The 21,667-nt window shown below is 41.4% G+C and overlaps 2 protein-coding genes across 3 annotated transcripts in view; one reads left to right on the top strand and one right to left on the bottom strand.

The window, feature by feature from the left end:
- Nucleotides 1–5,340: 5,340 nt before the first annotated feature.
- Nucleotides 5,341–9,366, bottom strand: LOC311211635 (beta-microseminoprotein-like; the record flags this gene model as incomplete). 2 transcript variants are annotated; one of them, XM_084290504.1, is made up of 4 exons in its annotated part: nucleotides 5,341–5,507; nucleotides 6,399–6,501; nucleotides 7,033–7,132; nucleotides 9,303–9,366. In XM_084290504.1, 4 exons carry the CDS (start codon nucleotides 9,303–9,305, stop codon nucleotides 5,378–5,380), a joined length of 336 nt encoding a protein of 111 aa, XP_084146630.1. In that variant the 3' UTR covers nucleotides 5,341–5,377. The 2 variants fall into 2 exon arrangements, with proteins under 2 accessions (XP_084146630.1, XP_084146629.1); XM_084290503.1 differs by lacking the exon at nucleotides 9,303–9,366 and having other exon boundaries at nucleotides 7,033–7,156.
- Nucleotides 9,367–17,376: 8,010 nt separating this feature from the next.
- The window catches only part of LOC311211321 (WASH complex subunit 2-like), a 34,700-nt gene continuing 30,409 nt past the window's right edge, over nucleotides 17,377–21,667 (top strand). The window contains exons 1-7 of the mRNA XM_084289959.1: nucleotides 17,377–17,399; nucleotides 17,472–17,585; nucleotides 17,724–17,888; nucleotides 19,479–19,544; nucleotides 20,157–20,330; nucleotides 20,964–21,057; nucleotides 21,452–21,510. Coding sequence (XP_084146085.1) covers nucleotides 17,472–17,585; nucleotides 17,724–17,888; nucleotides 19,479–19,544; nucleotides 20,157–20,330; nucleotides 20,964–21,057; nucleotides 21,452–21,510 — 672 coding nt within the window. The 5' untranslated portion in view covers nucleotides 17,377–17,399. The remainder of the gene's footprint in view (nucleotides 17,400–17,471; nucleotides 17,586–17,723; nucleotides 17,889–19,478; nucleotides 19,545–20,156; nucleotides 20,331–20,963; nucleotides 21,058–21,451; nucleotides 21,511–21,667) is intronic.

Genomic DNA, 21,667 nt, shown 5'->3' with positions numbered 1-21,667 from the left:
ACTGGGCCAAATTTCAGTTTGAATTCAATGTAGTTTCAGGAAGGTGAGAAACACTTCATTATTTCCTGTTTAGTTCTGTGGGAAAGCAAAGATCCCTCTTGCGAAGGCACATGTTTTAAAATGCATGGTAATTCTTCAGCTGGCCCAGAAAATCCTGTCCTGGCATGATCACAAAAATAAAGGATCAGTGCTAGGTAAAGAACATAAAGACAAGAAGATCTAAAGGACAAGCTGTAAAGCCCAGGCTGTGTTTGCAAGAAGGCTACCTCTGTCTCTGCAGTGTGGGCAGCACTGGGGAAGATAACCACAAATACTATGGCAGCAAGGTTAAAAGTCCAGGAGCAGAAAAACAGAATGGTTAAGAGTGGCACAGTCAGCCAAAAAAAGAGCTTGAATTTATGGGAAATGCAGTATTTCCTACACAGCTAATTTTCAGTTCAAGCCATGTGGTAACAAAAATATCTTAGAAATCTTCTGCGAACCAGAAAATCAAAGAAAAGCTTATTCCAGAAATGAGAAAACACAGTATTTCCATAAAACAGATTGTTATCCAAACTCTGCAGTTGATTAAGCAAATGAAGATCATAAGTCCTTGAAAAAGCAAAGATTTTTGATGGAGGTGTGACCTAAGCAGTCAGCTATGAGAAGGGAGACAGGTGGGAGTGTTGCTGCCATTCCTGCCATGGGTGCATTTGGCTTGGTGGAACTTACGTGGTACAACAGCAGATTCCAGTCTGGCTACACTGACTTTGGAAGTACTCCTTTGGTCTTCCAGATGGTGCCAAACTCAGGCAGCCTTCCACCTTTAACATAATCTGTAATGTATGCACAAATGAAAGGAAATATTCCTGTTTAACTTCAGTTTTATGCTGTCAATTACTTAACTCAGCAATCTTAGGGCCAGGGCCATTTTTGGGAAAAATTAGTTAATTCTGTTTATATTCTACCTGCACTATATTTCAGCTCTATTTTGAGAGACTTGAGCTTGTTTCCATTTTTTAAAATCTGTTAGTCACTGATTCCACGAAGATAAAAACTCATTGCTTGGATATTATTGCTGCATGGACTCATAACAGTCTGGGGTGGGGAGGGCAGCCACAGAGTGCTTCAGTCAAACTCATGGGATATCTTGGCTGTCTGGATGTTTTCTCTTTTCTTTCTCTGCTGTTTTCAACTGTAATGTATAAAATCCTACTTCATCCAATTTCCTATTCTATACATGTATACATTCTCTCTGTTTCCAGTAGGCAACAACTAGAAAAGAGTAACCTAAAGAGGGCTGTTGTGGCTCTTCTGGCAATTTTCACCAGAATTGCTCCTGGGCTATGTAGCTCATAGTAACAGTATACATTGCATAGTGATGTGAAGAAGCCAAAGGCAAGAAGGAAGCTCAGGAAACACTGCTGTAAAGAAGCACACACACAGTTCCTATGACTGTTTATAGGAAGTATTTTAACAGTCAGTGAAAGCATACTTGTGCTAGAAGAATTGTTTTCCCTCTCTTTGAGAAAGAAAAGGGGAAGCACCTGTAGGGTAGGACTTGGACACTACTCTAAGCTTGTGAAAGTGATAGTATGATGCATATTTTGCAATGGTAAAGAACAGTGCTCAATGACTCGGGATATCATCTCTTCCAGCCCTGTCTCCATTCACCGTCTTGCCACTTCTTATGAAGCAGGTTTTGCATAAAACCTGCTGTCTGTCCTGCAAAGCTTGCAGCTACTGAGATCTATCCATGGTTATGGCCGTAAATACATTGAGAATGTTTTACCTGGCATAAAGAACTTCACTAAGAATAATAAAGGAATGCAAGATGAGAAATGGATAACGAAACAACAAAGATATGCAAAGTACTAGTAGCCACATACAGTGCCTTCCATCTGCAACTTGAGGAATAACATGCTTAAATCAAGGGGTAAAGGTCAAGTTTAAAAAAAAAATCATATGCAAATATACATGCTGGAAAAAGCTGAACTGACTCTATTTCTGGCCCCTCACATTTTCTTCAACTTCACAGGAAGCAATTTTACAGAAACATGGAATTATTGACTGATATCCAGCCCACAGTGCAGAGGACTTTAAAAGGCTAAGAATGTAATACCAGTGCTTGCAAACTGCTTGGATGTTTTTCCCAAAAAGAGGTATCTCAAATGAAGCCATAAGAAAGCTTTAAAACAATGTTCATAGGCAATTTACCAAAAACAACGCCAGAGAAAACATTCCACAAATCCATCTGATTTTATTAATGGCCAGCAGAGTTTGACACAGGTTTTCTTGAGAAGCCAGTACCTCTGCTGAATGAACATAAGGTGACAATTTATTTTAGGCCAAGCAAGGATCTCTGTCCTACCTAAGAATGCTCACTTTTACAACACAACAGACTCTTCATGACTGTGAAGTATCATTAAACAGTGCACTTACCCTGGAAGATGTGTGTGTTTTCAAACCACACACCGCTTAACCACAGACTTTTTTTTTTTTTTAAAATCAGTTCTGGAGACAAGAGACTGTGCAGAAGCAGCATTTTGGGGGGGTATTGTTGCCTGGTCTCTTATTCGTGGGCAGATGTAGGCCATTAATGAGTGGGAGATTCTGTTAGAAGCCCATCAGTGGCTGAAATTCTATCCCCAGTGATAGGCAGAATCCAAAATTCTGGATTGCAGAAACACAGGGATTTGGGAGGCCCCAGGCAGGAGCTTTGCATGTAGCAGGAAACTGGGTTTGAGGTGGCCTTGGCAATGGGTTCACAGGCAGGACAGGGAAGCAGAAGCTAGTGTCAGGGCATAGCACAGCTGTTCAAATGAAACAGGCAGAAGAACACCTGCTGTCTGGGGAGCGTAAGGCAGTGTCATGATAAGAAAAGAAAAAGGAACAAGAGAAATGAAGCTATTGTTCCAGTACAGAGGGCAAATGGTGGCAAGGCAGAAAGCAGCAATGCTCAGCACTTCCTACACTATACAGGAAAAGGTTGCCCTTGGTGAAACTGTGGTACACAGTGGATTAACTCACCTTGCAGCATGTTTTTCTTGCTATTTCCCTTGTCAAATCCCAGCCACTCATTAATTTTGTGTTAGTTTGTCCATTCATGCAGACAGGATTTTACCTCCCCAAATTCCAGCCCAGTGTAAGTGTCATTCAGCAGAAGTCCAAGTTTGAGTTTTACAGGAGGAGACTCTTATTGTTCCGATGGCTACATTAAAAACCCAGAAAAGACATTCTCAGTGTGTTACACAGGACTCCAGCACGCAGCTGCATTGGTCTGTAACTTGTCCTTGCAACCTACCCTGTCAGTCAGAAGGTTGTTTCCACCTCTCTGCTATCTTGGAGATTCTCCAGTACCAAATTGGTCCTAGAACCTGCAGGCTGTATTTGAATTAACAAGGACTGCAGTATTTACCATTTTTCCTTCCAGAAGATAGAACATGGAGCAGTAGCTGGGAAGACACAATTTATACCTTGTCAGAAGTGGAAAATAAGATTAACTCCCCTCTGCTTTCCCATCTGAAGGGTATGTGATGGATGCTAAGTCTAGATCTATTGCAAATGTGCATGGTGAACATATTTAGGCACACAGATTCGCTCGTTTTAGTGGGAAGTATTCAGGAAGAAAATCCCTGGTTCTTATTAGCAAAGAACTACCTGCTCATAGAAGAAAACCCTATGCCATGAGGAAGCTGTGGCTCAGCACGTCTCCAGGAGCTGACCCAGCTCTCTTTGCAGTGTGGGCAAGAACCATTAAGCAGTGCAGTGTGTACAGGCTTCAGGAGTGGAGCTTGGAGGAGGACACCTGGCAGCAAGTCAGAGGGGGCTGTGGAGAGGAATAGTGACTGCTATTGGGTGGTGATGTTGCTGGAGAAAAAAGCGAGAGAGAGAGGGAGGAGGAGAAAAAGGGCAATGATCTGTCATCCTCACTGATTTTTCAGAGGTCATGGGTTTTAGCAGCATGGGTCTTGCCAAAACTCCTGCAGCAGTGCAAATGACCTCCATGGGCAGTTCATGAATGCTTTAGGGACTTAGGAACTCACAGTGTGTACTTGTCTGAGCTACAAGGTCCATTTTATTTTACAGCTTGTTACTCCCTGGCTGGCCTGGCTGCAGTTCCTGTGAACTGGAACCAGAAAGTAGTTTGTCAAACTGAAGCAGACCATTGTTGAATGCTCACAGCAGCAGACCTAGGTACTAGGTCCCCCCAGAATGAGCAGGGCAGGTGGAAAGGATGTTGCCTTGGAAAGTGAGTCCCTGGCTTTGGGCTGATCCGCGAGTTAACTGTCAGAGGAGTGGCAGGTTGTGAAAGAAAACTGGTTGCTTCTCTCCGCAGCCTCTTCTATCTCCTTGTGTCCGAAGTCTGGCTGAAATATGGCAATGAGCCAGGGGGAAATATGTCTCCCTCTACTCAGCAGACATTGCCCCAGAAGAAAGAAGATATAATAGGAAGACAATGGCTCAAAAATCTGATGCTTTCTACTTGATTTGTAATTGCTGGTGTTTTGCCTACTACATAATAGAAAGGCTTGTTAGCTTGGCCGAGTGTGACTCCCTCCCAAAGAATTACACTGTAGTTTGAAGGCTTGCACTTCTGGCTTTGGTAGTAGTGGTAGGAGAGTGTATGTTTAATTTAGCAAGGTGTTTTCTGGATCTTGGCAGTAGACAGTTCATGTGCATGTCCAGCTCTGGCAAAGATGTGACACAGGCTCTGCATCCCAAGAGCATACCTTGAGACAGCTAAGATTATGCTGGCATTGGGTTCTCTTCAAACTCTGTGGATTCTCAGTGTCTGGCAGGTGGGATCCAGCTGTGCCAGTCACTAACAAGATATTGAAAGGTTACCCTCAGAGATTGTGACATGAAGGAGAGAGCATACTGAAAGGAATCTGGTCCAATGTCCTCCTCCATTCCCTAGGCCTGGTGCCTGGTGTAGGAGTTGTGGCAAAGCATATCCCAAACAGTGCTTCCCCTCTAAATTTTGACACCTGGGGAGCTAATATGGCTGTTCTGATGCTTGGTAAGAACAGAAGCTGCAAAGCATGAGTGCAGCTTCTGCCAGGGCACTGGTGTATGGCACATTGAAGTACTGAGACAAATGCATTCCTCTCTCAAAGAAGGCGATGTTCCCCAGGATTATTACATAAAAAGAGCCATCATTATGAAGTATTTCTGGATGTTTCATCTGGATTTATTGCATTCAACAAAGCTCAGTGATACCAAAACAAGTAATGACAGAAATAAGACTTTGTATCTGATTATGCATCTTGTTTACTGAATTAGAATAATTGGGAGATTAAAAGTGAGCTGCTGAAGCACTTTCTTTCATAAGATCTTCCGTGTCTTTGAGCATCTTTGATGGCAAAGCGTCTGTAGGCTTGGAGCAGGTGCATTGTTAACCCACACGACTGTGGACAAAGCACTCCTTGGAGGGGTCATTCTTCTCCACAACATCATAGTTGCAGCTTCTCTTGTTGAAAACAATTTTACATTTTTCTTTGTCATAACCAACAGGAGTATGAAAGCTACCATTGATAAACAGAAGAAAAAAAAAAAAAAAAAGGAGGAAAAAAAAAGAAAAAAAAGTTAGACTGAAAGCAATAAAAGATTCAATAATTCAGTGCTTTGGTGACTGTATATTGAAGTACCGAACTAGTGCAGAGTCAGAAATCTCTGAAACTGTGGCTTAGACCAGCCTAGCTAGCTTGAGCACCCACAGCTACAGCTTCCAGCACCTCAGCAGATGTCCTTCTGCAATGACATGTAGATGTACCAGTATGGGAATTCTTTTAGCACAGCACTCTACAATGTGAGATAAGCATGGTCTCAGCATGTTTTATCTCTTTTCCATCAATTTTCATTATTTTCAGTATGCTTAGAGTGTGGTTTCCATTTCCTGAAAGTGGGTGTCACCTGAGAAAAGGCAATGATCATAATCTAGACATTTTGGTATTTTTTGAGAAGGTGGGATAAGAGGAAAAGAGGATGTTGGAAAGAGATACTTCAGAGCAGAGCCATGCCACTCTAACGTCTGCATGTTCAGTGAAGAAAAGCATCTCTGAAAAGGGATTCAGATCATCATGATTTCTCTAGAGGATCTGCACTTAAGCAGCTTGTGGAATGAACTCCTTTCTACTTAACTACAGTGTAAGAGGGGCTCACAAGTGGCTTAGCATTAAAGGCAAGCACCAACTGGATGTGCCTGGAAGGGCCTGTGTCCACCCCCAGTCAGCAGAAAGTGAACTAAGGTAACCACAGCCAAGGAGTCAAGTCATCTGAAGCCGTATGTGGCTTTTATCCCTCTGTGAGAGGTGAGGAAAGGCTCTCTTGTGCCTTTAGAGCCTCATTTATTCCCAGCAGATGGAAACCTGTGGTCTTCCTATGGGCAATGATGCTGCCAGTGAGTTCAGACTTACAGGGAGCAGCAAGATATTTGGCTTTGGGTGCAGGTGCATCGGAAGCAATCATCTGTCCTTGAGATATGTCCAAATGGGTACACTTTTCCATCCAGGACACAGCCTGCATAACACAGGAACAAAACAAAAGATGTTCTTTAAGCCTCCACATTAAAGATGAAAGGTTTAAAAATGCCTGTATATTTTCTGAAAATGCTTTTCCTGATAATGATTAAACAGAAGTCATTTTGTCCTCCTGGCTGTTACCTGGACTATTTTGAGAGCCTGAACTTGTATCTTCTTCTTAGAGACAGTTTCAGTGTTACAGACCTGGGGTGAAAGTGAGCAACCAAACAGCCAGATTTGCCATCTAGAACCACACTGCAATCAGAAACGCTCTCAACTCCAGCAGCAGCTCTGTGTGCTGGCACAGCACTAGCAACCCACCACCAATAGCAGTAGTATTGCTGCAACTATACCCAGTCCAGGTGAAAATTCCATTTTTCCCTAGTTTTGGAACCTTAGTGGTGGAACATCTTATTCAGGTCTTTCTGACAACTTCCACCTCCCCGATATTTTGGGCCCTTCCCAGCAGTTCTATATAGAGCTGAGCCAACAAAAAACTATCAAGTGAGAGCACTTTCCCTGTTCTTACCTTTGTCAGACTCCCCTGGCTTGTTTATTTTTGTAAAGCAGTATGCATCACCAAGTGTCACAATGATGCCCATTGCAAGAAGGAACGCGAGAAAGCTTTTCTGTAAAAGAGACATGGAGCACATGGCATGAATTTAATTCAACTTTGATTATCTTTGTTTTGAGAAGCTAAGTCACTGAACCTGAAACAAAAGCTAGAAAGAACCTTATGTGCACACGAAAATGTTGGAAAAGGGAACTCTAGATACTTCACTGCATTTTTCTTGTGTGGGAAGAGACAAAATGGTGTAATATAAATGTGTCTGTAGCATGGCTCCCTGTCAAAGTCCAAGCTCTATAAATCACCAAAAGCTTCCATAGTAGCGCAGACTTAAAAGCCCTGTCAGATTCTTATTAGTGCTTTATTTATTGCCTTTGAGTCAGATTTAGCTATTTCTCCTGTAAATCACTGTCTATGTAGCATCCCAGCATCACTTCTGAGCACAGCAATTTCACCAAAATTTTGGAAAATTTGGGGTCTTATAAGATTAGATTCTGGTAAGTTTTGTGAAATAGGTGGCCAGATAGGGAAGAGACACAAATTAGTGCCTTGGGGCAGAATCCCTGTGTTGTACGTTTGTGGTGGTTTTACCGTGCTAGGCAGCTAAACACCACAACCGCTCTCTCACTCCCCCTCCTTAGATGAGGAAGGGGAGAAGTAAAGTAAAGAACAACTCTCAAGTTGAGGTAAGTTTAATTTAATTAAAGGGAAAATAATAATAATTATTAAGGAGACATTATTATTAACTAAACAATTTAACTAAAGCTGCCTGCTTTATATTAGTTGTCTAGAGCATGCTGGTGGTGGTGCTTCCTCTGAACTGATGCAGAAGTTTGCAGCTGCACAGGCTACTTCTACCAGAGGTCTGAGTGCTGTACTCATGTCTTTATAGTACTGACTAAAATTTGTCATTTGCTGTCCTGGGCTGTGTTCTGTGAATGTTTTGTCTTTAGTTTGCTCCAACATCTGTCCTTATCTTGCTATTCAAAGAAATGTCAGTTAGGTGAAACTGGGCACACTCCTCTGTCTAAAGAGCAAAGTTCTGGACCCTCTATTGGATCAGAACAGAAAGAGAAGGGGAAGTGTGTGTTGTCTAACCACTTCTGAACTGACCTTTTTCTGAAACAACCAACGGGTACACCAGCTAAGTAACAGTTAGCTAGCAGTAAAGGTCCCACATATAATCAGGCTGAGCGCAGAAGATATCAATGAGCAGTGCCAGAAACAATACCCTTTATTTAAAAATAGGTGACATTATTACTGTCACAGTAATGCCAAGGATTTCTAGTTCAACATAAGGGTTGCGTTGTTCTGGGTTTTCAAGAGCAAGGCACCTCAGGGAATACTTTTTGCTTGTTTGCTCTCTTAAAAAGGGAATGCCACCAGTCACATCTTGCAGAGCAAGATCTTCTGAACTGGATTTAATGGCCTTTGCAACTGGATGAATTAATGTGAAATGAGGTGCCAGATCACCTTGTCCAACAAAATCTTTTCCAACTGATTACAGACAAGACAAGCCCTAAGAAAAGCTTAGCAGAGAAATAAGTAGATGATAATTTCTTCCTTCATCTCCAAATCTACATGTATTAAAGAAACTGCTAACTCTTCTTTAAAACTTATGCCATTCCCTAGACTATCGTCAGAGGTAGTAATTGATGTCTGTAGTTTTGGGGACTAGGTGAGCACAAATTAGAGGATAACTGGGCCATAGGGCTTTGTCTATCTATTTAGCAATACCTAACTGTTGATTCAGATTCTGCAAACAGATTTGGAGGCTTGAAAAGCTGAAACAGGACATTGCTTGATAAGAGAAAAAAGAGAAAAACAGAAGGAGTACACTGTATTATACATTTTTCTTGTAAAGAGGCTATGCTTTATGCTTTATTTCATATCTATACCTTACAAAATTCTGAATATTATCACAAACAATTCTGAGAAAAGGATAACAGCAGGAGAAATACCCAGAGAGATATATGTAGTTGTTTGGTTTTTTGTGTGTTTTTTTTTTTTTTTTTCCAAATCATTACAAAGCAAAACCCAAATTCACAGTAATCTTCATAAATGTGTCTTTCTTTGCATCTTCTGTCAGTTTTTAATGGAATACATCCATATCTAATCGGGATGTAGATATAGGCATAATTAGGTGGACCTTTCAAATATCCTTCTTTTGCAGTTTTAAAACATATAGTGATCTGTACCTTCCTTTTAAAAAAAGCTAAGCCTTTACTCACCATTGTGTAACGTGTGGCTCCCAAAGAGCTCCACGTCCACAGAAGATCTCCGCAAGTGCTTCGTTGTAGAACCTGAAAGCAAATGTTTTATGGTGCATTTATGTTGAGCAATTTAAGTCTAGAAAAATAGCTTGCTCAACTCAAATGCACTTATGTTGAAATTTCTGAAGAAATTACTGAAATTTTGCCAGCTGGCAAAGTTTGATTCTGTACAGCACCGACCTGAGTAAAGAGTTGAGCCCAGAATCAAGTATTACTCGGAAGCATTATGATTAGAAAAAAATGTCCTTCTGATAAAATTCAAGTATTGCTAGGTAAGCTGTAGGCAGAACTGTACAGTTAGTCCAGGTAATTTTCAGGAGTGGGAGGAATGCACACCAATCATTTCTTCTATCAGGGGGCTGGAACATGCTTAGAATAGAAAACAAGGAATTAATAGCTTAGAGATCTCTTGCCAGATCGTTGGATATGCATATTTAATGCTACTGTGTGTACTGCAAGATAACCAAAGGTACTTGGAAATACCACTATTAAAACCTCTTAACATTCAGATGTTAATCAAAGCTGGATCAATTGCAACATTTCTTTCTCCTTAACTAAAAGAAGTATTTTCTAACAAATCAAAAGCCGCCTGCTGTTCTTGTGGGACTGTTCAGGCTTTGATTTGAGTAACTGTGATAAGAGTATGTGACCACTTTCATATGTGCAAAATGCTTTCACAAGTGAAAAATGTTAGAGTGCTAATCAAATACTCTGCTTTCTCTTACTCCTGCAACCTCTTTTCAGAAAGAAATAATAAGCTGTGGCCTACCTATGTTTTAAAAATAAATACTTTGCTATGGATGATAGCAAGCAATAGAAAATTCATTCCCACATGAGAGTGATCACCAGATAAAAGAATTTAGCCTATGGTTTTAAGATTACATTTAGAAAGTTTGGAATAGTAAATAAAATTTGGCTATACTATAAGCTAAACAATTTGGGGCTTATTTGTTGTAAGAGTCTATTAAACTATTCACAGAGTTTTAGATATTTTGGAGTGGTAGCAAGAGAATTTGTCATTCACATACCTCCACGTACTGTGTATTTCTGAGTACTATTAATAATTAATTTAGCTTTTGGATGTGTTCATTCCAAAGAATTCAGCAGGAAAAACAACAACAAAATTGTAGTACATCACATCATAATTCCACAATCCCCTTAGAGTAAATGCTGAAGTTGAAGTCTGTGTGGGTTTAATAATCACTTAGTAAAAAATACATAATTCACGAAAAGTTCATAAGGATTCAGTTTTACAGACTACGCACCTGTCTCTTCTTTGTTGTTGTTCTGCTATAATCACTACATGTTTTAAAACTTTCATTTCATGAAAATCCTGTTTATGTTGCTGAGAAAAAATGAATAACTTTCATTTTTCATCCTTCACTTCCTGTATACCTGGTAATAGTCTTTTATCATCAAAATCTTCCTCTTGTCTGTGCTTATAGGCTGTCAAGTCAGCTTATAACTTCTCTCAGATGAGTACACTGTTTTTAGCCATCAGGTGTGCAGGCCTGACTTCCTTTCATTCCTGTAACCCATTTCTGAAGTTTCCAATTTGACAGTATCTCATCTTAAAACTGAATAGAGAAAAAGACATGGAAATTTGCCTGTGCTGTGAAAATAACCCCAGATATTAAGGAAAGACATAGTGCCTTTGCTGTATCACCACTGCTATCTTAAGCACCATATTTTTCTAGGTACCAAACTTTGGGTTTCCATCCCTGAACTCTTTTCAGACCAACTGATATTCATGCAAAATTCCCATTTCTACAAACTGTAAAAAATCTCTAAAGCATTAATTAAGCAAGCACAGTTTATTTCACCATCAGCACAACTTTAATCAGTATTTGACTCATTAAGCATTGTTTGCAAACTCTACCAAAAACGAATTTGTTTTCACCCAGATCACTTGATATAGATGAATCACACAAGTGTAGAGGAACTATTGACCATGTGTACCCACCTATGGCTTGCACCAGATTACATTACATTATTCCTACCTTCACCTACCACATTCAGGCTTTGCTAACCCTAGGTCACCTTGGGCTTGACAAGAAATTTTATGCCTGTCCTTTTGTGATTTTTCATAGACAGCTCAAAGCAAGACTGCTTTTGCTTTCAAGGCACTTGTTAGGCAGAACACCTTATTCTTCTGTCAATGAGCTCTTGATAAACACGTTGGAGCCCTGCCAGCCATGCTGCTCATTGTCTGCTGGTAGGCTGGCATTCCTCCGAGTGTCTTTGAACCTCCCGTTTCAGGATCTTGCTTTAAGAGAATTGTTTCCCTAGTCTCTTCCTCAAGTCTTAGATCTTGCTACATTTCTAGTGAGATTATTTTAACACACTTTTTGCAAGAATGATTGCTTCCGTAATACGGTGCTAATTTGCTTTTCACCAGTTGTCATACAGGAAGAAGAGAGACAAAACTGCCTTGAAGGTCGGCCCAAGACTACTAAAAATCAGGAAACATTTGTAAGGCTTTGCTGGTATAACAACTGCTACTTGGACCTTTCTTAGCTTCCCAGTTGAATGCTGCTAAACATGTCTGGTCTCTTTCAGCTTCTCATGTCTCAGCACTTTCTCAGAAGTGTTGACACTTAGAGAAATACCTGAAAAGCTCATCCTGCCCAGCTATCTTGGTATTATTTTTCTAGATGTTACGAGTACTTCTCTGGGACCTTCCAGTAGGCAGCCCAGTATGACCCAGTATTTATCCAGCCTGTTGTGGACCAGCAGCAGGTATTCAGACCGTCATTTGCCTTTGCCTGGGCAAACTGAGGCTGGACAAGAAGGTCTCCCAGAGCAACCAGCCCACTCAAGGGGACTCAAGAGACAGCAAGAGACACAAGCCAGCAGCAACAGTGGAGAGCAAGGTGGAAGGGATTCAGTTCAAAGGAGCTGAATTCACCTTCTTTCAGGGGTGTATGAAATCCTACCAGTCTGATTTGGGGTGATGGAAAGAGGGTGATTTGCTGCTGTTGTGCCATTCCTGTGTGCCAGGACTGATGCATACACTGCAACAGCAATCTATTAACAGCAATTAAAAAGCCCTTTAATGATACTTTAATAGCAGTGTTGCTTATATGAATATGCATATACAGAACCTAGCATGAATTCTTTGGTATGCTTCTAAACTATCCTGTAGCTTTATTCCCTTTGTAGCTGCTTTCAGCTTCTCATCTAAGTATGTATATTTTTGATGTATCCAAATTCACTTAAAAAGCAATATGACTGACCTTCCCTTCTTTTGAAATGTAAGCTGCATGTTCTTACTTCCTATCATCAAAGCTTTCACTTTCAGCTTCTGCCCAACCAGAGGACATCTGTCCTTGTTGGGGGCTAATCCTCGGTGGGAGAGCAAGGATTTTGCAATGCTCACTGCAGATTCTATCGAAGATATATATACTATACAGACAAATATTTGTACAGAAGTCATACACAGAACTAAAGTTTACATACATTGGAAATAGCAGTTTTAGCTTAACTAAGTTCCAAGTCCCCTGAAGAAGGCTGGAAAACACCTGTTAACTTCTGCATTCTTCAGATTAGATCTTAGGGCTTGAATCGAGCAAAGCACTTCAATATGCCCCTGGCTTTAGACATGTGGGTAATTTAATTGTCTCCAGTGAAGCCACTCCTTGTTCTCAAGCATATGCTTGGTAAAGGCTTTGCTGGATCAAAACCAGGGTCATAAGGTGGGAATATAAACTCACAGTTTTCCTGCATCCTTGTTGCTTTATCGGGTATGATATATCAACTGATATGGGAAGTATGATTTCTTGACCTATTTACAAAACTGGGAGGTTAGAAATATTTTACTACTCATGTGAGTTTCATATTTCCATTTTTTTGATAAAGAATGAACAGGACTACCATGAGACTATGATTTAAGAGCTTTTTTATTATTATTATTTGTTGATTCTAATATTGACCTGATGTATTACTTGGGGTGGCTTGCTTAAGCGTGTCAGAGGTTACAAGTTTCAGAGCTTACTACCTGACCATAGAGGACTTTGGACCCCAGAGATGGAGCCCAATACTCACCTTCCCCCTTCCTCCTCACACTAGGCAATCCTGCCCTACTGCGAGGGAATTCCAGGGTAATGGTCATCCTTCTAAGACCACGGTTTTACCATGAGAGGTGAACTTTTAGGATCAAAAACCACATGAGATAATTGATGAGCCAGCAAAGTCATGTGTGTCTGAGCCCAATTTCTTTTAGAGGGCTAGCAGTTCTTCTCTTTTTACTTCTTTAGGACTTCTATTTACCTGAAATGAGTTTATCAGCCCTGTTGTTTTGTTTTGTTTTGGTTTGGTTTGGTTTGGCTTTTGGTTGTTGTTTTGTTTTTCCTGCTTGTATGACAACTCATTTTATCAAGAAAAATCCATTTAGTTTGACAGAGTATCTGGCAGCAAGGTCTTTTAGGTAATGGGTAATCACAGTCTGCTAATTTCTGACACATGGGTCATAATTAATTATTTTAAAGGAAAGGTCAGCTGGTTTTGGATTCCCTGAGATAAATTCTCTGATACACAAGTGGTGTAGTCTGTCATGCATTAACCAGGAGAGGCGGAAGGGGGCTTCAGGCAGGTCCAGTGCATGTACTTATTTCTAGCTATAGACACTCCTTTCTACACTGTGCGCCAGGCACCAAGGCATCCTCCAGCCCTGACTTCAGTAGCCAGCCCCAAGTTCTAGTAATTGCAGGGCTTTTAACTGCAATTACTGCATCTCAATCCATGTCTGTACCAACCTACACAACACAATATATGCAGAAGAATGAGGAGTGGCAGGAAAAATAAAGAACAATGCATGAACTGTGGGTTGTTTTTTTTTTTTCCTAGAATGATAAAGGAGCTTATCTTCTTATTGTAAATGAACTGTTTCTTTTGTTTGCATCCTGTTCTAAAAGTATAAAAAACATATTTACTTTGTGTTAGGAAAGCTGGTTGTGGTATTCTTTTTTTTTTTTTTTTTTTTTTTTCTTTGTAAACATTTGTGAGATTAACCAAATGCTGTGTCTGTTTAAGCTTTTGTTAGCATTTCAAATTTAAGGCAACATAAAGCAGTACTTATGTCAAAGGTTTTACCTAAAAAAAAAAATAAAATAAAATAAAATCCAGGCTAGCTGTATGGCATATAGTTACCTCGGATTCTCAAGAAGAGAGAATTATATTTAAATTGATATAAAATTTCACATCAAGATCCTAAATCTTTGTCTACTATAAGCTGTAAATTCTTCATGAGCAAACATTAATATGAATTTAGTAAATGCTTCATCCAAAGAGTTTAAAAATAAATAAAAGAAAAAAAAAATCAGACGATCCTTTTAATAGTCCTGTACCAACTCAGAATATATATTTTTATTTCATAGTCAGCATATGTGGTTTAGAAATTATTCTGTGCCTAAAAGAGTTGCTTATGGTCTAGAAGCAAATAAATACAGCATACACAATATCTCCCTTAAAGCTGGCCATGTTGCTTTTGGGATATTTTCTGGATAAAGCAACCTATTACTTGCTCTGAGAGTAGTCGGGATCCATTCCAAATGGAAATGTTTGCCCTCAGCTCTGTAGAAGTTGCGCAGAAGCAATAACTGTGGTCATACATATCAAGTGCAAGCCACCGGCCTCCAAATGATTTTCAAGGTTCCATCATCTTGTCTTTAGCCTTCCGCAGCTGCAAAAAGTCCTGTGCAGTTCCATGAGCCTGTGGAAATCATTGTGTATGCTATTGAAAATGAGTTGTCAGCTTGTGCAAGAGTATAAATACTGTATTTTCTCCTTTGCGTTGCAGTTGCTTTTTGTACCGATGCTTGCAGATATTTCTTTGTGAACATAAAGAACATGCTTTGTGGTTAGGATAACCAACACTTAAACTGGTGGATTAAGGAGTCTTACTATGCTCTTTGGTCTGAGTACCTCCAACCATTTCTCATACTTATCCCACCCTTTTTTCTCCCCAGCCTATGCCTTAGTTTCCAGAGGAAGGAAGTTTAGGGACCTAAGCCAGGAGAAAAGCGTCCAGATTGCTACAGCACAGAATACTAATGTGTGCCAGGATGAACTCTCCACTGCTCAGTCTAAGCTCAGCTAATTTCATTATCATATTGAGGAGGCAAACTCCAGACACATATTTACATCTGTGTCTCCAGCTCAGTTTGGGAAATCCCCAGAGCCAGCTGTAATTTCATATTCCTGGTGCCAAGTCTGTATGTAAGCAAGCTTCTAGATCAGAACAGCAAACTTTCATTGCTATTGCCTCCAATCCTAAGTGTTGTTTTACTAGAACCAACCAGAAGATTCATGAGCTGGCAGCAGTCTGGGATAGTAAACGTTTAGAGACAAGGCTAACAAGCAGTTTCTGGATGGTCAGTGACTTTTTCTGCTATGGAGCTTCACTACAGAAAACAGAGTGAAATAGGACCGGGAAGAGGTCCGTGAAAGTTTGTTTCCTCTTGCATCATGTCTGCGTAAATATAGCAACCTGTTATACTGTGCCAGTTCTTCACCAGAAACTGGAAGGATGTCCAGGAGAAGAGAGCAGCAGTTGCAGTGTGTGCTATGTTTCTCAACTCTGTTTTGCACATGTTTTCTTCAAACTTTTTGTGCCCTGTATTCTGGCCCACCTTTGCAATTCACAAGGACTGCAGTAACATTCTGAGTGTTTGACCCCACCTTAGACACTTCCACTGCAGCCTTTCAGAGCCCCACCAGAAGACCTCTGGCATTTCTCACACCACTGCAAACGCACAAAACAGACCAGTGGGACTGCAAGAATGGCAAGGAGCTGTAACTTCTGTCCTGGTGACCATGCAGGAAAGAGCTTGCCCCCCAGCCCAATTCCAGAAGCACTCTGCCCTGCTCTGGAAGGTCCTAGGGAATCTGAAGTACACAGATACAGATCTCAACGTCACATAGAAATAGCAAGCTATGCCACAGAGCTCAGGCATGCCTGTAAGCATGGGTATCAGGCAGCTCAGATCTGTGCAGTCTTACATGGTCAGTTTCTTATCGTGCAGATCAATCCCTGATGATAAATGTGATTATTGGTACATTTACATTGTATACTTATATGTAAAGTTCTGAGGAGAACAGCGAGTGATTTTTCTTGTTGTCATCTTCTCTTTAACCTCTACAAGGAATATGGCAAAATTCTTCTCCAAAAGGAATTTTGGGATTGAAATGTTCTTTGGGTGCCTGACAATAACGTTTAGGTTGGACCTTCTAGAAGGCAGATTTTTATTGTGCTCTTTGTAGCCCCATCTGCTCAGAGATCGGTGTACGTGTCTCAGAAACAATTTTCCCTAAGGAACATTTAGCTTCCATGTTGTTGTCTTTTTTCCCAGTGGAACCTAATCCACAAGGTCCTCAGACCTGAAGCTGCCTGATTGTAAGATGCCCATTTTTCAGCATCACGACACAGAGAGCGTATAAACCCCACGTTTTGTAACGCACACAGTTCTGTGCCAGGCAGACAAACACTTCACATTAACAACCAAGAACGTGTTGGATTTAATCCCACATTTCAATAAATATGGAATCTAACTAAAGGCTTTGCTGCTTTTTGGAATGCTGCAGAGGAAGGAACTGCAGCAAAACACCAAGAGCCTGGAGAATAATTTTAGATTAATCCCATCTGTGTAGCATTTTTACAACCTTGCTCAGGACATTGTTGTGAAACGACCCCGAACAAACATTTGTCTCCTTGTACTTTTTTTTTTATTATTTTATTTTCTGCTTTATTACGTGTATTAAAATTCTTGAAGTGCTACGGTTTGGGCCAGCCTAGTGGTGGTGTGTTTATATTACAGAGCTGGCACTGAGGAGGGCGGCTCCTTCCCCTCAGCCACACGCCCCGAGGCCTGCGGCCCGCCTGCTGCCGCCTGCCCCGCGCCCCGCTCCCGCGGCGCCGCCGCGCCCCCTGCCGGCCCGGCCGGGCCTCACGCAGGCCTCGCCCGGTTGTGGCGGAGGCTCCGGGCCCCGCCGGGCCTCACATGACCGCGCTCAGCTGACTGCGGGGAGGGGCCCGGCCCGGCTCGGCCCGCGGTCAGGGTGAGCGGCGGGGAGGCTGGAGGTGGCGGCCGCGGCCCCCCGGCCCCTCGGCTCACGGCCCTTCTCCCGCAGATGATGAACGGGGCGCGGGACGCGGCGGAGCCGGCGGCGGTGTGGGAGCGGCCCTGGTCGCTGGAGGAGATCCGTAAGGGCAGCCAGAGCTGGTCCTTGGCCTCGGACGCCGGGGTGAGCACCGGGGCCGGGGGTCGGGGCCGGGGCTGGGGCCAGGCGTGTGCGCGGCGGTGAGGGCGCGATCGCAGCCGGCTGTGGCGCTGGGGGGCAGAAGGAGCTGCCCCTAGCGCTGCCTTCCCCTGTCCCCGGCAGCTGCTGCGTTTCCTGCAAGAGTTCTCGCAGCAAACCATCTCCAGGACGCACGAGATCAAGAAGCAAGTGGACGGGCTGATCAGTGAAACAAAAGCCGCGGACTGCCGCCTCCACAATGTCTTCAACGACTTTCTCATGCTGTCAAACACCCAGTTCATAGAGAACGTGAGTATGGTGGTGTGTGGCGCCGAGCTTGTGCTTCAAACCCTGGTGGGTCCCCGCGCTGCAACGGGTAAAATGCTTGCACTTTGTGGCAAGTGGTGGTTTATAAGCCACTCCATCTCTAAACACTTTGTTTTAAAAGGCCTCCCAACTCCTTTGTGAGTGATGCACAGTCCAAGATGTGTGGATTCCCTTTTGCCTCTTCTGCATTACTTGCCATGTTTACATGTGATGTGGTGACTGGGATTTCCTTTCCATTTCTTGGTGTATCTTTACAGGTAGCGTGAATGTAGCGCTTGGCTGCACTCGGTTGTCTGTCTAAGTATAAAGAATGCTGTACAGTGCTGTAGGCTTGCTCAGTGCTATTACACAAACTGCTTTTAACATAAAATTAAAGGTGCTAGTCTGCAGGTGGTTGTCTATTAATATTTGGTCAAGAAGAGCTGCCTGTTAATGAATTGTACCATTTTGTGATTGTTGCTATTTTGGAAGGGTTACAAGAAAGATGTGAAAGCCCCTTGTGATACTGTATTGCTAAAAGCTAGTGTGTAATTAAGATGTAGAGCTTTAATAGTTTTACACATTTGTGGGTTTTGTTTTTTTCCCTATCACTGGCCTTTATCAAGTATTTTGTTTTGATCAGCATTCCTCGCAAGCCACATGTATCTCCTCTGAAGCCACGATGCCATTATTGGAAAGACGCTGGCAGAGGACAAGGCAATGAAAATCTGGGTTTCTGTTGTGGGTGGCTTTTTTTCTTTTCTTTTCCTTTTTTTTTTTTTTTTTCTCAGTACAGCAGTGTCTTTTCTGGCCTACCTTCGCTGTTCGGTGTAATGACTTCACTGAGAACAGTTTGTACCAAATGTCTTAAGTCTTGGGTGCTTCAAAATGTTTGTGCCCAAATTTAAGTGCACAGAAATGGGTCCTCACTTCTAGTTCTCAATTTAGCAATAGAAAGAGATCTGTCTCTTCCAAGAGGATAACTTCCATCTGTGCTTGAGAGATTCAAGGGGTACTCTTTATTTCGCTGTGTCTCCTTGTAGCTGTTCCTACAAGAGAGTGCCAAAAGTGCTGGATGGAGGAATCATCAGAACAAACTGAAGGCTGAGGGAGGATGTGACCTTTCTCTGTAAGAACGGGAGAAAGATACAAAAAAAGGAGAAAAGCTGCTGGGTGACCAAACCTGACTGACCATAAATAAATTTAGTCTTGATTTTTGAAGGCTTCTGGAACAGCTTAATAATAGAGGGTTAAACAGTGTTGTGTGTATTTTTTTAAACATATTTAGGTCAATCTGTGAATGGGATTAAATGCTCAACTTGTCTTCTTCTACTGTAGTGACATTTGCAGTCTTGAATCACCTCAGTTGGCTTGAGAGGCTGCATGATAGGAACTTGATAATGACTGCAACGCAGGAAGGAAGCTATGAAGATGCCTGGCATCATCTATGGTTTATTTCTTTTTTTAATATTTCATGAATTAATGTATAGTTTAATCACATATTAACAGTGTATTTTATTTTGTTGGCAGTGCTCATGATTTAGCCCTTGCAGCAGTACGTTGTTCTTGAGTTATTTGTGCTTGAATTTTTAGCGAGTCTATGATGAAGAAGTGGAAGAGCCTATTCCCAAAGCTGATGTTGGAGACAAAACAGAGCAGGTAGTTAACTTAAGATTCCATGAGTATTTACTTCTATGAGCTTACAAAGCAAAGTGTTTCCTTTCTCCTTGAAGTCTTTCTACTTTATAAGCTTATGGCATTCAAGCATAACATTGAAAAGTAGTATTGAAGCTTATGATAACCTGTTAGAGCCCCCCCCAAACTCAATATTGTAATCTAGTAGACAAGACTTGTGTTGATATCTCAACAGCTATGCATATTTCTTCAGCAAGAGAATTGAGGCCTCAGGCCGTATTGGATTCAAAGGTAGTGAACTAGGGAAGCAAAATCTAACAACAATTCCCAGGGAGAGAAACTCAGAGCTTTTTTATATATCTTATAGTCTTAGTGTGTTATACCACAAAGGTTCCCTTGATGAGCTGGAAGCCCAAATAGGATAGTGCTTTGCTGGTGTGGGTCTTTAGAATGTCTCAATTCACCAGGTTGATAAAGGTGAATTAAGGGGGGGGGGGGAAGCTCATGAAGGTCTTTCTCATATAGTGAAAAAGCTTTCTCCATACTAATCTGACGTTAAATTTTTGCATACGTGTTGCAGTGAGATTGAGTCTTGAATAAAATGCAATGACAGTGTGTTTTTTCTTGTTGTTAAAGGAAAGGACACGGGAACAGAAAGAAGCTGATCTGATTCCCAAAATACAAGAAGCGGTGAATTATGGGTTGCAAGTTCTAGACAGTGCTTTTGAACAGCTAGACATCAAAGCAGGCAACTCTGACTCGGAAGAGGAAGAAAGTAATGAAAGGGTGGAACTGATACTTGAGCCAAAGGTAGAGAGACCTGTTCTTGCTGGGAGCATTGCGTTTGTGTTTGGTTTTGTTGGACTTGCTCTTCACTTCTGCAAGCAGTGTCACTATGTTGATATAAAATTGATATTTTTTATCTAAAAAGAGGATTTGGTGACTATATCTAAAGCAGAAATGCTCCTTGCTGAGCTATTTTCTTGTGTAGCCTGCTTGTCTTGCAGTTGGGTTTATCTTTAAAGAATGTCTCACTTTATGGAATTATTTCAACAGCGATGAACTTGGAAATGAAAGTCTGAGTTCTGGGTGGAAGGGCACCTTTAAATGTCATGCTTTTTAGGTACAAACAGTGTCTTTCTAGTCATTTTTTACTGTACCAGTAATGAAGAATCCTAGATGTAGGATTTGAAAAGATATTTTTATGTTGTTAAGACATCTAGAAAATGTGCTGGGACCATACAAATAGAAGTAGCCCATGTTCTTTGACAGCGTTAAAAGGAATAAATCTCAGTTGGCCCACCTAACTTGAAGTGTATGTCTGGTGGGATTCTCATGAATCTAGTTTGTATCTTCCTTGCCTTAAAATAAGGGTTGTAGGATTCATTAGCAATGTAGAGCTGTTCCTAGATATCAGAAAGACTTCATGTTGTCTCTTTCTAGGATCTCTATATTGACAGGCCTTTACCTTACTTGATTGGCTCTCAGCAGTTCATGGAACAAGATGATGTTGGTCTTGGAGATCTGACTAGTGAAGGTATGTGCTGGAATGACCTTTTATTTCTATGGGAGTAACTAGCTCCTAATTTAAGACTTTGGTCTTTGGTTTTAATTTAATAGCTTTTGTTATGCTGCATAGTGTTTTTGCACGTTTAGATGCATACTGCAGTTAGCTGGCGAAACATGCACTAGGCTGTAACAACCACCTTTCCAAATATGTGAGTTATCAGTACCTTGTGCTCTGTGTATTGGAAACACAAAATGCTAGAATTTCAGCAGACTACAAAGCACTTTCAAACCGCTCTTTTTAATCTGATTTTTAGTTCTCATCGCAAAGCCTTTAAAGTTGCAGTAGGTATGTCTGCTGACCAGGAAGCTCTGTGTGCAGATGTCATGTCTGATCTTAACTTTTTTGTTTTCATTTAAAATAGAAGGATCAGTAGATAGTGATCGTGGAAGTGTGATTGACAGCGAAGAAAAGGATGAAGAGGTAAGCAACAGAGTACTAGCTACTTTGCATAGGTATTCATGAGTCCTTGTTTGCCTGCGAGGCCATCACCTACCTTGGTTTTCCGTGTGTGGTATCAAGACAGTATTGCAAGGTATGCTCCCTGTGTCAGTTGTAAATGTATTTTTCTGTTACTGTT

This window comes from Netta rufina (genome assembly GCF_964035555.1).
Source record: "Netta rufina genome assembly, chromosome: 7".
In the NCBI taxonomy this organism is placed as follows: Eukaryota; Metazoa; Chordata; class Aves; order Anseriformes; family Anatidae; genus Netta; species Netta rufina.
This window is presented reverse-complemented; position numbering and strand designations above follow the sequence as displayed.